This window comes from Chroicocephalus ridibundus, chromosome Z (genome assembly GCF_963924245.1).
Source record: "Chroicocephalus ridibundus chromosome Z, bChrRid1.1, whole genome shotgun sequence".
Classification (NCBI taxonomy): domain Eukaryota; kingdom Metazoa; phylum Chordata; class Aves; order Charadriiformes; family Laridae; genus Chroicocephalus; species Chroicocephalus ridibundus.
The window spans coordinates 86,734,287-86,750,892 of record NC_086316.1 but is presented as its reverse complement, the minus strand read 5'-3'; the positions used below and the strand labels follow the sequence as shown (position 1 = coordinate 86,750,892).

The following is a 16,606-nucleotide window of genomic DNA, read 5'->3' as shown; positions in this document are numbered from 1 at the left end:
GGATGGCACCTGCCCAAGCCAGCGCTGCTCCAACGCACTGCGCAAGGCACAACCCAACCCGAAAAGCAGGCCACGGCTCCCCAGCTCAGCTTAGGGCCAGGAGTGGCAATATCTGTGGAACTGCCGCCTGAAAACAGCCCAGTGGGAACCCCCCGGGGACGGCTCCTGCTCTGTCACCCCCAGATCCCCGCTCCTGCTCTTCGGGAACAGGCTCAGGGCAGCGCGCAGTGGGTCACGTAACAAATAAATCAGTACCAAATGCTGATCGTAGCAGATGTAAAAAGAATCAAGTATTTTGAAGCAACATGTGGGGAACAGGTCACACGCAAGCTCTGGGAGGCAACGTGTGTTTCACAAACAGCACTTGCAGGCTTGGGATTTCCATAAGGATGGAAGGGGCTGTTCTCCCATGTGATGCTTTCAAACAGACGTACCTTCTCACGTACTCCACAGGTCCAAAGGTTAACTGCCTGCCCTGCTTCCATGTGCTCCTAGCATCATGATAGAGACACTATTGAAGGTAAGGTAACACCCCGTAACTCCAAATATTTATTACTATAAATTAGGCATGTATTGTAATAACACCCAGGTTTTAGGAACAGGAAAAATTAGGCAGGATTGGTAAATTTCAAAGATATCAGGCCCTGCTGTGGGGTAAAGATGCATCCATTTAATGGAAAATTAAAATATTTTACATTTTTACGTACGGATACACTCTGCAAAGTTGGGCAAGTATTTAATTGTATCGAATTCACACTATTTACAAGCCTATATATAGAGAGCAACCAAATTCTCTACAGAAACCCTCCTCTACCCCCTTTTTTTATTTCTCCTAAGTTAACACAAAACTAAATAGGAAAAAAACTAGCACAATACAATGTTAATTCCCTAACATAAAACCACCACAGGGTTTACTGTGGGGATGGCAACAGTAAGACACAGTCAGTTCTCTCCTTAAATTTAAAGCAGATAACGTTTGCTTTCACTTAGGATGTTTGCATTAGGGCGTATATTGTAAGGCCAGAAAGATACTAAAAAGTGGTGACATCAGACAAAAAGAAATCTATTCAGACCAGTTTCCCACATCCGAACGGCTACTGTGAGGCTTTCCCATACTTGGCTACTGTATCATTACCCACAAAGCCCACATCTGCAAAGAACAAAAACATTATCTTCCCTTGCTCAGTTAAGATCAGATATTTTAATACAGTAAATTAAACATGTAATAGATCTCAAATAATGTCACCACAAATTAATTGATATCTGAAAACCCCTTTGGTTCTGGCTTTAAGCACCAAATTGTAGCTGCTGTTTTGCATTTCATACTGAAGTTGCTGGTATACAGCCACACTTCAGAGAAATGGCAATTGTTTGAATATAGGAATACTACTTGTTTCATTATGAAAATTTTATGCCCAGAATTGGCTCACAAAAGCATATTTAGGCCACAGATAACATCCAAACTGATAATTAATTGTTTTAAACTGCTTCCATTATAATTCCTAATATTCCTCATTTTACTTGTTATTTTTCAGTGCTGTGCATGTGACTGCACACAACTGGAGAGCAAAACAGGCAGCAACGTCAGAAACCAGGAGAGACTGACTATTCAGTGGACATACATTAAGAGGCGAAAGTAACCGCAAAGTTGGCAACAGATCCGTTTTCTAAAATTCAGAACCAGAAGATTAGTCCTAAAATAAAATGTCTGTCTTTGAGGTGCTTACTGAACCACAGTGCCATAATACTGTTCATCCTGGAATCGTAAGAAAATCTTCCACGTATTTCTGAATGTAAATCAATCAAACAAGCAAGCATTAAGTACATTAATATCTCCCTATCAAAGAAACAGCAAAGCCTGCCTTTTCAAAGGTGTAGCAGGCCCAGTAGCAGCAGGAAAATGCAGACAGATTTGCATGTCTCCTTCAAAACAGTTTTTCATCCCTGATGGTTGCTATGCAAATAGAAGCAACCTTTTATTGAGAGTACAGCTTGTCCTTTTAGATGAACAACCGTCTGCAGCACATTTCCTTCATTCAGTAGCATTCATTTACTGAATCTTTCCCACAGAGAAGTGTGTTTAGAGAAAGCGCAATTTACAGTTCAGAGTGGTTTGGGTTTTTTCCTTTTTTCCCCAGAGCTGAATGGTAACATTTTATCTAGAGTAGGAGACAAAGCAAACAATCTGCAATATGTTGGCAATATATAAACAAGCCGAACTAATTATTTACTTTAAAATATGTGGGAATTTAAAATTCTTCCAACGCCTCAAAAAGACTGATAATTGCAGAAGTGGACAGGCATAATCCTGAGGACTAGAAGACCTGCTACCACTTTTGAAGATGTTAGAAATTTCTGCATGCTCACCTGTCAGTAGAGAACCGACTGAAATATATAGCGAATTGAGAGCTACAGACTTGTCACTGAGCAAATGGATTCTGCAATGTAGGTCAGATTGGTCACAATTTAGCCCCGTACCTTCAAATCATACAAACCAGCTAAAATCTTGTATTAATGCCTGAACCTTCAACACATGTGTGCGAAACGCAAATGAGCTGAACTTCCTGGAAGATCAGGCAAGGATCCCTCTGCTACCTTCACTACACCTTTTAGTTGACCGTGGTTATGATCCGTTCTTTACAGGAAGCAATTCGCCCAGCTGGTTTCTCATTTCTGCTGGTAGGTTCTCTCTCAACCTGTTCCGTGACTCACCCAGAGCCGGCTGAGAGCAAAGTCACACGGCATCCAAAAGGGCGTCTCACAAGACTGGACGTGAATCGGGAAAGCTGATAATGTCACAAGTACTGTAAACTATATAAATAAATAAAATCTTCCAGAGTTACACTTCAGCTTAATTAGAGTGCCTTGTAGAGTATCGCTTGCAATCCTACACCGTAAAATGTCAAATATTACAAAAAACCTTCATGAGTCTGTCTAGGGCTGGGACCCCAGATTACGGATTGCTGAACTCCGAAATGCTGCCTGTGAGTAAACACTCTGCTCCATAACTGCAAGCTGCATCACCAACCATACCGCAAGCCTTTCCCAACAAGTAGGGGTCACTCATGTTTATGATAATTCAGTGTGCTGGCAAGCACCCTCTGATAGAGCTTCTAAAAATAATGCAGTGTTCGTAACGCAGCAACTACGGCAGCCTCCACTCCCAAAGCTTCGGGCAGGGAGCACGAGGCTGCCTGTGTGCGAGCCGAAGGAGATTCTGCTCCACTTCCCAACAATAAAGCCGAGTTCCACTTTCACAGAATTTGAAGCAAATAAATACCTTGTAGCAACATGATGCTGTGAATATAAAATCATGCTTGAAGCACATATCAAATGACTAAATGGTTAGCATTATTTGTAATTTAAAGTCTCTACCCCACTAAGTATTGAAAGAAAAATGTATTACTGGTAAAATGCACAAAACTTAAATTAGAGGAGTTTTTCACCATCCAGGATGATACATGCAAAATGTAATGGATATAATTCTTAGCTTTGATAACAACGCTTAAAATTTTATTTAGCAACATGAAAATATTTTAAATAATTGTGATTTAATGTAATCCCTCAAATAATATTGCTATTCCCACATCTTGATAAGCTGTGGGTTTTAGTAACAGGATGTGAAGTAGAAATACTTTTAAAAGCAGAAAAGCTTTTTTCTTTTTAAATTATGTAAACTGTTTTAAACACTCAGGAGGTAAAACAGGCTATAACTTTCACAAGAAGGATTAGTATCAGCCTCTAATGTCTTGTTTGAAAGGATTTTCACTGTTTGATTAATACCTTCTTTTTCATTTTTAAAGTAGCTTGCTTTTGACAATAAAAACATTTAAGATACCATGTTCCAGAATTTTATGCTTGTATGCGTCCAGCGATTTGTTGAATACTAAAGTGAATGCTGAATATGTAGGCTCCTGTTGCCTTATTATAGACAACGATTACTTATTATTCTTTGCCGTTAAAAAAACCAACTGACCAAAACTCTTCATAATAGGACTAAGAGTATAAGATGTGCAAAGGCGGCCAGTCAGGTCATAGAAATTTATAGCTGAATCTCTCTTTTATTGAAGATAAAAATCCCACCTTATAACAAAGTTTATATTCTCTTTTCCTTTTCTAGCGTACATCAAGCCTGGAAATGCAAGTCACCCAGGAGGTTATTCTTTTCAGCCTGGTGTGAAAGGGAAGATGAAGCATTCTACCAAAGCGACTGCAAAACTCCGCATTTACACCACAGTGTACAGGGCAGTCGGGATTTTATTTGCGCAACTCATCTCATCAGAAGCAAGTTTTTCATTAGACTTTCCCGTCCAACACACTGTACCCCCCTGCCCCCAGGGCCTGAGCAGCCAGCACACCACAGACCTGGAGAAGGGAGGGGTATTTTGGTAGTGACAGTGCCTGGGACCTCAGCTCTAGCATTTGCTGCTCCCACATGTGTAAGACACAGCCCAGCCTTTTGCTAGGTTTATAGCATCAGACGATTTAACTAGAGCAAGGATGAGGTTTTTCCTTTTTATTCATTCATTCTTTTTGGAGACAGAAACCTGCATAGTCATACTGCTGATTTTATTAATATATTTTTCTGTACATAATTTTTGACCTCTGGAAGCTAACAATGCCATCCTGTTAGATGAAAAAAAAAGATAAAAGCACCAGATTTTAGATTAGCGTATGCAGTAACACACTTTACAACAAGATTTAATCTGGAAACTAAGTAAACAGGATAGATTGGAATTAGAATAGCTTTCTGAACTAGAGCAGTCATGAAACGTGCACATTCCTAAATTCTTCGTTACTCGACGGATTTTCTCAAATAAGAAAACAGCTAAATAGTACAAAAAGCAATCAAGACTCTGTATCTGGTTTATTATCCGCAATTTTCTGTGGCTAGATCTGTAGCAGAGCTGCTCTGGCTGGCACCTTCATTGTTAAGACTGCGTCAGCATTTCCATTATAAATTGAGGGCCTTATAAACTCAGCTTTACAGAGATCACTGTGTACTGAAACTCAGCACACAATTTTTCCACGCAGAAGCAAATAGTTTATTACTGCTATTAAAAAGCGATGTTATTTCCATCTCTTCTGCTCGATGTTTTATTCTTATTTCTTTACAGAGAAATAGCAAAAAGTTACAGCTTTCAGGGAAAAAAAAAGCCAAACAATAAAATGCAGAATTTTTTCCCAGGGAACTATGAGAATGTGTAGGGACAGGGTAGACAGCACTGCCAATTCTTGACTCTCTAAAAACTTGTCTGAAAATTACGTGCGAGCTCATCTGCACCACTTCCAATGTGCTATTTGTCCTCCACTCACACGGGAAAAAGACATGACAAGACCAAAAATCAGTCTGCTCCTCGGTACTTTCCGTCTTGTCACACCAGCTTCTGCTCTGCACGTGCCTGAACCCGATGGCCTGCCCCTGCCAGGGCAGGGAGGTCTCTTCAGAACAGATGTGCAAGCTGATGGAAAGGCTAATTAGGAAGGGGGCCAGGTGATTTCTGGAGGGAAGCAAGAAAAGAAAGAAAAAATGAGGGGGGTGTGTCTGGTTCTTTTCCACATGAGCGAAATGCCCAAAGTGGGCTGTAGACCAGGGCGGATCCCTGAACAGAAAAGGATGAGAAAAGCAGTAATCTCTAGGCACAGGCTACTGTGGTCAGGAGATACTTTCTTGCCATGCAACTTAGAGGTCGGCTTCCTGGGGAGATAGGAGGGAAGAAGAATCGGTTTTGTCCTCGACAGAAAACCTAAAAAGACTTGAGGGATGGACTTCACCTCTACCTGCAGATGTCAACAAAGTCCTTGCCTGCGCAGGACAGAGGCTTTCCAGGTAGGCATCTGCACTCCCTGTAGAGCAACTGGAGAGACGGGATATTCATACCACTGTTCATTTGAACTATTTTAAACACCTAGCTAAGGGCAACAGGAATTATGTTCTAGAAAGTCCAGACAGCAGGCCCTGAAGTAGGTCTCCAAACTTCGACACGTGCAATAGAGAAGAGCGTTAGTCCTGCATAGCACGGCTGAGAAAGCAGCCTCTGAAAGGTGCACAAGACTTTCCACGCCGTTCGCCTACTGATGCCTGTGGCAGGACGGCTGCACTGGTTCAGCTCTTCTTGAAGAGACTTGGGAAGAAACGCTTCTGACATAGCTTTTGCCTGTTTTAAAGACCTCTGAATTTTCAAGAATATGCTCCTGGTATAACGAAGGCTGGCAAATAAACTGTTAACAATTTGGCTTTCCTTGGTTTGTACCATTTAGACTGCTGTACCTCTGCAGTGGAAGCTGCAGCCCTCCGAACTTCCCGCACAGGCAGCTGCCGCTGTGCCTGCATGGATGGGTGCACGGACAGACAGAAGGAGAATCTCTAATGCCAACTGAGTTTTCGCTCTGCGCAATAGATCTTACTGGAGTGGCTGCTGGTTCTAATATACTTCATCATCCGTGAGAAAACAGGACAGACAGATAAACAGTTCCATATTCCTTAGGAACAGGGTTTGTCCCATTTTTGTCTTTTTATTCTTTGGAGTACTTGGGCAGACTTGGAGAAGAGAGTTCTCTGGACTTGGCTCAGAAATTGTAAGAGAAGCAATTAAACCTTTTTTCCAATTCAAAAGCACCACCATTTCCCTTATCAACTCAAGTCCCAGCAAAGTATCAGCGTGGGGGCTAGTTAAAGATGATGAATGATGTTAAATTAAGTGCTGAATACCCTGTCAAGGGCAGGCTGGGGAATGACCACAGAAGTGGGCAAGAAGAGCCACTCTAAAAGAGAAAATTAAGATCTCTATCAACTGCATTAGCTAATGTGAAACAAATGAACTCTTGCAATGCTTAATGGGGGGGAATCATTTTCATTTCATCTTTAAAGATTTGCATCAATTTTTCTTGTGCTAATCAGCAATACGTAAACCATTTGGTGTCTCAGTACTATCTCAGGAAAGAGACTTTCAGACTTTGCCATAGTTTACAGTGAAACACTGAAGGATTTTTTTTCTTTTTTTTTTAATCAAATGGATCAGTTTATGTACAAAAGTAAAAATCCAGAAAATTCAACCCAGAGCTGAATTTCATACTAACCAAAACATGGCTTATATTTTGCAAATCACACTGGTAAGAAATGCAGAACAATGTTATTCCTCCACTGCCCTTTTTAATTGTCATACAGTGGTACCTGCCTTAGAAATGAAGGCTTAGCACAGGGCAAGTGTGGAGAATTGCTGCTTGAGCATTAGAGCCAGGCTATGGAATTGCCAGATAAGAAATTCTTGGATCCAAGACAGAGTAGAAATTTGAAACAAATGGGTAAGGAAAGGAAATACTATGGTAGAGATACAGCTTAAAGATACTGCCAACCGAAGCTCCTCTACAAATTCATCATCTTCAAAGGACTGCACACAATGAAGTTTATTTCATTTTCTTTTGCTTCTTGCAGCAAAGGCTTAGCTAGTAACAGTGATTCAGATGTTTCTTCCTCGAATATCACTGTGCACAGAAAACTATCTCCAGTTAGAGAACGGTGATCCACAACACTGAGTAGTGACTCCCGAGGCAGCCATATATAGAAATATAAAGAAGATAGCAGGTATCTGCTTTAGTGCCACTATTGAAAACACTGTAATTTGTGAGATTGTCTAAAGAATAAATATTCAAGCTAAAAAAAGCACAATGTTGGACATCCCTTAACTAGTATTTATTTTTAATTTAAATGTATTACAAATTTTCCAATGTGTGAAATTGAATAAAACTGCATTTCCCTTGTTTGATTTTTTTTTCCCCAGCTGTGGAAAAAAAAAAACCACAAAACTATCCCAAGACTTCCATATTCACAGACTATGAATATCACAAAGCATGGTGTGTCAAGAGCTTTTGACCAAAAACAGGATCACAGTAAACACCAATCTATAAGGCAAGTTAATTGGCATTTTTCCCCTTCTATTTGATAATATATGATATAGTACGTCATGATCACGTTCCCTTTCTGACAAATTGCTGTCAATATAGACAGCTGATGGGTCAGCCTTGTATCGTTTTCTGCATGGAGAATCTGTATGCATTTCTGGACACAAGCTCCTATATATCTGATATTAATTCACAGGCCAACTAAGGTAGAAATCTCGTAGTGTCTCAGTATGTAAGGAGGGTCTATAGAAGTGCTAAATTCTTTAGATATACATTTCTAATCCTAAAGAGCAGAAATGTGCATCTTTTATATACACAATTTAACATTAGATACTATTTGAGTAACACCGTTGAAGACTAGCAAATTTTCACCAGCAGCTCTTCTAAATCAATCAACAATCTCATTGACCTGTTTTCTCTTAGGTCAAGCCCACAAATAAATAGTCCCCAATATGATTAAACAGATTTGACTCGTAGCTCTCCTAGTGGGATGTGAAAGAGGATGGTTCAAGGTTTAAAACTCACATAGTAGTAGCAATTTTCCAAGTGGATTACTATCTGTTCTTCGCAAAGTTTTGCCCTGGGAGAAATCTATTCCCACTGACAGGAAATCACTAAGGTAAGAAGGGGTTACTAGCAACCTTTTTACGTTGAGGAGGTATCACTGAAACTAAGAAAAACGGCGAGTGGAACCAAGAGGAGCATTAATCTCCTTTAGAAAAATTAAATTGTCAAAATCCGTTATGCCATAATATAATAATGCATTAAAATACATTTTAATTACATTTTTCTCATCTGCATTGCGGTCATGCAATTGCCAGTTGCTAATTACTAATTTTGTAGAAGGATTCTAGCAAACAACTCTGCCTTTCCCCTGCACAGTTTTATCAACTGAAGCTGGCTCTGCTCTAGGTGATAAAAATTATTCCTGATCAAACACAGAGCTCAGCAGCAACACATCTGAAGTTCTCTGCCTCAATGACAGGCAGAGGTCTCCCACGAAAGCATTTCCGTTAAAACAGCAGCACTGGTACACCTTTCCCCACCAAAATTCAGGGTATCAACAGAAGCACGAAGTTTTGCATGAGCTCCAAGGAAGGGCAGAGAGAGGCAGGACAGTGGATGTTACAGCCTTTGGGAGAGGCAGAGGAGCAGCGGTTCTAGTGCCTTAATTCCGCTGACTTCCGCATTCTTCAGAGGACCTTTCTAGCCACTTCCCACAGAGTCCCTATGAAAGCCACCACGTGCACGGCACGTGTTCACCAACCTGCTTCCGCTTTCGTGTAAAGTAACTTTTGCCAAAGACAGAGTCTCAGCTAGAGGTCAGGCAACCCGTCGCTGGTCTGCCACACAGCACCAGCCTGAAAGAGGCCCACGTCAGAGGTGCCCACGTCCAAGTCTTCTGGGCACCGCGCAACCCAGAACCCTTCCTGACTGCTGAACTGCTCCTTTGGGTTTACATGCCCCAGTCCCAGCTGCGATCTTTAGGAGCATAAGTAGACTCTCTGTACTTTCACAACAATATTTATTCTACAATTATTTTTAAGGAAGGAAAATAAAAGCCGAGTTGTGAGAAATGAAGAGTCGAGAGTTAACTAAATATAATTCAATACTAATACTACAACATTTTGTTAAGGCACTTTGTATTTTTATCACAACAAAGATGCCTTTGTCAGGTCTCTGAAACAGTTGTCCAAGACAGGAGATTTTTGAAGTGTTTCCCACAAATACAGCTATGCACTCACAGCCCCCAATTATAAACAATGTGAGTATTTGTTATATGCCCCAGTACGCACACACGCTTCCCAGTAGCCTACTGCATTACATATAAATATCATCGTAGTCAAAGGAATTTGTAACAAGGCTTCCAAATAAAATTTTTCACAATTGGACATAAGCTCATGCTTTACTTAATATTTTATAATGACTTGTAATGAAATACATCCTGCTTGCCCCAAACCGCTTCTGTCTAAAACAGAAGATATTTGAAAGGTCATAAACACTTGGGAGCAGTAGGACTGCAGACGCCCGCCTGAATGTTTGCACTCAAGATAAATACGGCTGTAGCAGCTGCTCACAGCCCCAGGCCCATGCCCGATATCAATCAAATACACACCAACTTGTTTAACTGCAAGAGATGAGATTTTTTTTTTTTAAGCTAACAACTATAAAACATGACAACTTTTCCCCTCAGCTTAATAGAGCAAATATTTCAGGCACACCCTTGCTTAGTATCCTAGGTCCTCCAAACAAACTTCTGTGGGATGGATTAAAAATGACACCTTACTAAAGAATGTTTTATATGTAGACAAAATAAAGCAAAACTTTCACCAAAATGCTTTCATTGCCCACACTTCCTGTGGCATCTTGCCTAGCCAATCACCTCTACCCACAGTATTTCTGGGCTTACTACAAATATGAGAAAACACCACAAAAAAGTTTTAAGTTTCAATTAATTCTTTATTTTTGAAGCTTTTTGTACTAAAGAATGCAAGTACCATTTGGACTGAGCGCCTGTGTGACTGCCATGCTTCACGGCTGACTAAATTGATTTCCCATGGTAACTAAAACTAAGAGCACACAGGAACAAATTTCATAATTCTCCTCTGGAAACACTGAAGTATGTCTTTGGTATGTGAATCACTACTACAGTGAAGATCAAAGAAGTGACTTTGGGGGGCACATCTCTCTCCTGTAGGAAAATGAAAAGTACTGCAGAGACAGTGGGGCACATCTCTGCAAGCTGCACAGCCCTGTAGAGCTCTGTTTGCTGTAGTACCGGGTTTGACACACTACAGCTACTTATGGAATTGGTTATGGTGCTTCTCCGTAACAGCTATGACTGGGAAGGAACAAGGGATAATTAACAGGAAAGGGAAAAATCAGACATACTTTTTTTCCCCTTCTGTTTCATTTTTAGTTTGAGAGTTAGATTCATTTTAGTATGAGAACGCTCAACATACTATACTGCATACATGAAAGTCAAATGAAGAAAAAAAATCGGTGACGTATCTGCATTCCAAATTTTCCTGCTGAGATGTTCTCAGGCTGGCAGGAGAGACACTATGTACTACTTAACAAAACTGCTAGCTTACAGAGACAGAAATAAAACCTGTAACTGGCAAGGGATTTTTTTTTTAATTTTACTTTTTTAAAATAAAAGCTTAGCACAACTTTGTGATTGTCTACTCACAATGTCTACTGAAAAACTAAAGAGAAGGTTATACTGGAATAACTTTAGGACTCTCAGCTTTTTGAGAAGCTGCAGAGTCATCAGAGAGGCCTGCTGCAATGAGCAGCTGTCCCTGTGCTACGTTTCATCGAAGGAAAGCGCAGAGAACGAGCACACGCGGGCACTGAAGACCAAAATCTCTTCTAGTGACTCTGTTTTCACAGCTGGAGCCAGAGTGCTTACTATTCTATATACAGCATCACTCGGCTTAGGAACTCAAGTGGGCAGTGTTAGATTGCACAGGAAAGCAATTTAAGCAAATGACTAATCTAAACCCTTAAGTTTCATTCCTACTTTGGTCTTTTCAAAAGTGGCTTAAAAACATCGATCTTCTCCCCTTATAACCAAAAAAACCCAGAAGATTAATTTTGTCATCTTAAAGCAAAATCAAGGCCAATACAAACAACAAGCCAGTCTACTAAGTTGTGCTGAGCTACTTGTGCAGTTGTTTGATTAGGACTTGTGGCACACAAAAAAGAGGACATGTTTTTAATTTCCAGAAGGCCAAAAAAAAAAAAAGACTATAAGAAAGATTTTTTTTTTTCCTAATTTCTTGGTACCTTATCTGCTAAGTCAGTATCTTGATTGGAATTATTGTAAGATTTCTAGAGTCTTAGCAGTCTTCCTATAGTCTTATTGCATTACAATAGACATTTTAAAATCATGAAGTACGCACGCGTGTATATTATACTTAGAAATTGTCAAAGTAGTTGTTTTTAAAAACAGAGCATGAAGAATTCTTCATGCAGCAAGGTCTCAGCCACCTAAATTAACACGAGCACTTAATTTGCCATTTCAATGTTCTGATTTTTAGAAGTCTTTCCAGCTGATGTAACACTGAATTAAGAAAACACATGTGACATTAGGATCTCAAAATATTACACTGGGTGTAATCATTAACTGAGAGCAAAGTTACGTTAGATTAGAAATAGAGATGATTCGTGGCTTGCTCCAGAGAAATGCAGAACATTCTAGTGCTAACAATGGAAGTGCTTCAGTTGCCTCAACCCTAGAAATGCCTTTCTACAGCAATCCTGTATTTTATAGCATAGCATACTCAGCATCATACTTACCGCGGTGCTGGCTGTTGTAGGACCAGGGGTGCCACGACCCTCTTTACCAACAACCTGATTTTGTTCTTCAGGACCACGGGTGACAAGAATTCTGAAGTGCTGCTGCCTCGTGTTTTGATCTGGTCTGATTTTAAACAAGCATCCCTGCCCTTGAGGAATCCGCTCTACTGAACTGCTTCTAGACATTTCCGACCCGTTCCTGCCATTTCCATGCAGCTCTGAATTCAATCCACTATTTGCGGGGCTAATTTCTTCTGTTGGTGGCTGGACAGGGTAGGAAGTACTCCTTCCTAGCCGTATCCGAGGATACCTGACCAATCTGTCCCCTTTTGTTCCAGTAAAACCAAAGTTATATTCGCCTCCTGCACCTGTACCACTTGCCTGCGGTTGCTGTAACTGGAGAACAAAGAACTTTTTCCCTGAATTTGCTGACATATCTGGCACATGTTGCAAAGACCAACGCCGGGGTTCAGGGGTGGGTGCATTATTTTGAGCCTCAGTACCAAAGGGTAGTAGAGTAACCTGAGGCACATCTGCACTTGAAGCCCGATGCTGAATCCTCACGCCACTTATGTTTAAGCCTGAAGCTGCTTCATTTACCTCACCTTCTTGGGTAGTTGATGAAGCATCCTCACTCTGGTTGTTAGAAGGAATAGTACAAAATATTCTACGATTACAGCAAACAGTTCCATTAATCTGTTGCCCTAACTCTTCCGTCAGGCTGGGCGGAGAATTTTCAGGAGTCACCTCTGGACTGTTTGGAGAACGGTTTTCAACAGGGGATGCATAATGCTCCCTGAAGTCCGAGAATTTACAAGGAAGCGTTTCCTCAGGCGATTCCAGGGTTGCGCACTCGTCCGCGCAGCCGTTCGCAGCTTTGCGCTGAAGAGAGATCTGCATTGACGAGCTTCTCGTTGGACGCACATCAATACTGTTCAGCAGCTGGGGAATAAACATGGATGTACTCCTTTTTAAGGAGCCCACTTCTTGCAAATCACCGCCACCACCATAATCTGCTCCATGTCGGGAGAAGGCGTGAGGACTGTTTCTTCTTGGCAAAGTGTGGAATGCCATGAAAATGTCATCTTCTCTCTCCCGGTCGAGGATCTCCGATTCGGGGGCTGTGTTGCTTCGCCCAGAGCCAAAATGAAACCGCAGCCGATGGGCCATGGTTTTACAGAGAGAAGAAAGGGAGAGGGAGAACAGCAACAATTCAGGCACTGCCAGAAGTTAAAAACCAAAGACATAAACTCCAAGAAAAAGTGTCCCATCTGCCAAACTGTTAGCACTGCAGCCCTGATAGCGACAGATAGCAGAAATAGCCCAAGTGGCAAGCAGCATTCCAGGCATGATTGGGTAAGAGCAATCAGCGCTCCTACACACTGGGACATAGGGTAGGATGGTGGGAGTCACGTGGCCTGGTTCCCCCTCTCCAGTGTAAGCTAGCAGGGGTTTGGGGTTTTTTTCTTTTCCTTTTTTTTTTTTTTTTTTAATGCCAGCGAGAGCCTGAAACAGCACCTTCACAGCTGCTCCTTTTCCATCAGAGAGGAGCGGCCCCAGCGGGAGAGCTCTCACAGCTGACTAAGGCAGCGAACATACTCGGCACCGCTATAAATCTAAACCACATCATATTCACACGGCACATTTGTATAAAGCACACACACCAAAATTTAACTACAGCAAAACCACTCAGAGTTAGTGCTAAAAGTTTAAGTCAACTCCACAGGCAAATGAGAAAAATTATTTCACGCTTAACATTTTGGTGTGTGTTACAGCATTAGGCTATCATGGCAGAACACGAGTAAATATAGCACGGTTATGCTTTCAGTTTTAACTGAGCTCATAACATCATTAAGCAACAAACTTCTTGCCTTTAAAAAGCCACAACTTTTACATTGCCCCTATGAATGCAATATAACCTACGCTACCCTGCGCAGTCCCTTTTAAGAATTAGAAATTACAACAAACAAAGCAATCGTACATATGGCAAAGATTTCTCACACAATAAAAACAGCAGGAATGTGCAAGATGGCAGGAGACAAAGTTTCTTTTTCAGTTTTACCAGCCAGTGAAGACGAGGGAAAACCGGAGACGGGTGTTGCATGTCGTTTTGTACCGATTTGTCTAAAACACCGTCCAGAAACTCTGCCCATTGCTGGCCAGCCTCCAGTGAGAAAGTTAGCAATATTACCACGAGTGTGATTGCCAGCACGGAGTACAGTTACGCTCTCCGAGAGCCAAAAGACCTCAGAAGAAGAACAGACAAACAAGATACACCAAAACATAAACTGAACACCCTAAATCAGCTCTATTACAACGCAGAAACTCAGCGGTCTGAGAATACTCACATCTGAAGAGTGCTCACAATTGCACTCATAGCGCATACTGGAAAAGAAACTGTTTAACAAGAAGCGCAGCTTCGTTTCAATACATGGCCATTTGCTCCCCGGGAGAACTTCAAGGCGTAAGTTTTGACAACAGCTCTGAAAATTTGTAGGTGGAGGGTCAATATCGAGACATTTAAACCTCTGTTTGCAAGCAGCTTGTTTTCAAAAGACAGAAAATGGAAAATCGCAAGAGAAATGGAAGCTTAAAACGATAAAACTGCCAACAGACAGCACAATCCCCTATTGTTTTAAGTGGACTATGAGCCAACAAGAAAAACATGAATCACTTCTACAGTGCAACAGTATTGTACACTGCCTTGTGGAAGCACAGGTGTTGGTATCATTTTATCTTATTTTTCAGATAAAATGTATTATCCAAGGACACAGTCTCTCTTTGCCAGAAGATGAAGCTCGCATCATATATTCTCTATTTTGATTGGGAGACAGAAAGGGAAGGACGCACTGCAAAGACAGAAAGTGCTTCGATAATTTGGGAGCATGAAGAAGAAACAAAGTTCTTGCAATAAAAACCATGCAAGCATTGACAATAAGTTTTTCAGAGTAAAGCAAAAATAATCAGTTGAATGACTCCTCAATTCTGTAAACAACCTGATGGAAATCTGCTGCTCTAAAAACCCCAATGTACTTGCTTTGCCAGTAGCTCAGAACACCTTCTGGAAGGAAAAAACAGCTCCTAAGGCCCAGCTTGGTGCCTTTCAAGGAGGTTACGAGCCCAAGGGCAGACTGCCATCAGAAGTACGGACACAGGAAGAACAAAGGAAAACACTTCAACAATAAAGAAGTACTGAAACCATCAGTATAAGGCCACGTACTGCACACAGAAACTTGAAAATCTTAAGCAATATATCTGAAACAAGTCTACCAAAACCATTTCTCAGCTGTCACTGCAGATAGAATTCTTTTCCTGCACTGCCACCCCTACTGTCACCCACAGACATCCCTGTGCCACTGCCCTCTCCAGGCCAGAGCCAAGCCTCTTCCAGGAGCTGTGCTTTGTCCTCCACCCTGACACAAACATATTCCAACCCCCAGCAATCCACATGCACGCCATGCAGTAATGTCACCACAGCCCCGAGCCCGGGCTTACAGCCACTGCCACACAGTTACGGTGACAGGAGTTCTGCTGCAGCGTTGTTTGCATCAACTGGCAATGGAAAAGGGCCTTAACGCTGGGAAGAACCGACCGATGATGTCCTTTTAAGTTCAAAAGGCACAGGACAGTTTTAATAGTGCAAGTGATCATTTTATGTCAATAAATATGCTCACAGTCAGCCCACTCTAAATACACACTGTCACGGATTTACCGATTTACTTCCTCCTAAAGGAAGATATACTCACTTAGCTGTAAGTCCTCTTTTTCCCCACAAGATTACAGCTTGCGTGTCTTTCTTTGCTCTGTATTTAATATGAAGCCAGAGAAAAAGAATACATTTTTTGAAGACAGATGTTTCCATACTGAGGTTTTTTGAATAAAAGGATCTTCACAACACTGATCCTAATCTTCACAAAGCAAACAAGTTTTGTAGAGGTTGTACTGCACCCAACCAAGAAAACATTAACGCCTGATCTCAAAACCAAAGAGATGGTGTTACAATTCTCAACCGACAAAACCCCCAAGGAGTCATTCACCCAGCAGGCCATTGCACTGGCATATTAACCTAGTATGTTCCGAATGACGGGGTCGCTTATTCCATAGATGCCTGTGTGAAAACCTCATCTACTTAATCATAACAAAGCAAGCAGTAAGATGTTGGAAGACTTCTCTAGAAGAGCTACTGCATCAGACAAATCCAGTTCAAGACTAAAACCACTAACAGTATGCAGGGCATTATGAGGCGGAGAACTGAAAACAGAGAGCATGATTTTGTCATTACCTGAAACCTTCATACACCCACATCTTGAGTACAAGGTGCAGCTCTGGCAACCACATCCCAAAAATGGATGCGGAAGTATTAAAAGGTACAGGAAAGAGACGCTAAAATGACCAGGGG

The 16,606-nt window shown here is 41.4% G+C and overlaps 1 protein-coding gene across 13 annotated transcripts in view; it reads right to left on the bottom strand.

Annotated features, from left to right (window-relative positions):
- The window catches only part of NEDD4L (NEDD4 like E3 ubiquitin protein ligase), a 166,923-nt gene that overhangs the window by 72,946 nt on the left and 77,371 nt on the right, over positions 1-16,606 (bottom strand). For 9 of the 13 annotated variants that reach the window (XR_010069120.1, XR_010069121.1, XM_063320557.1 and 6 more), the window contains 3 exons: positions 14,556-14,690; positions 14,270-14,453; positions 12,208-13,427 (listed from right to left, as the gene is read on the bottom strand). The exons of 3 other annotated variants lie outside the window; for them this stretch is intronic. Coding sequence is in view for 8 of the 10 variants with exons in the window: in XM_063320557.1 (XP_063176627.1) it covers positions 12,208-13,427; positions 14,270-14,453; positions 14,556-14,690 (1,539 nt within the window). In the remaining 2 variants the exon portion in view is untranslated. The remainder of the gene's footprint in view (positions 1-12,207; positions 13,428-14,269; positions 14,454-14,555; positions 14,691-16,606) is intronic. One more of the 13 variants, XM_063320561.1, reaches the window with a different exon arrangement.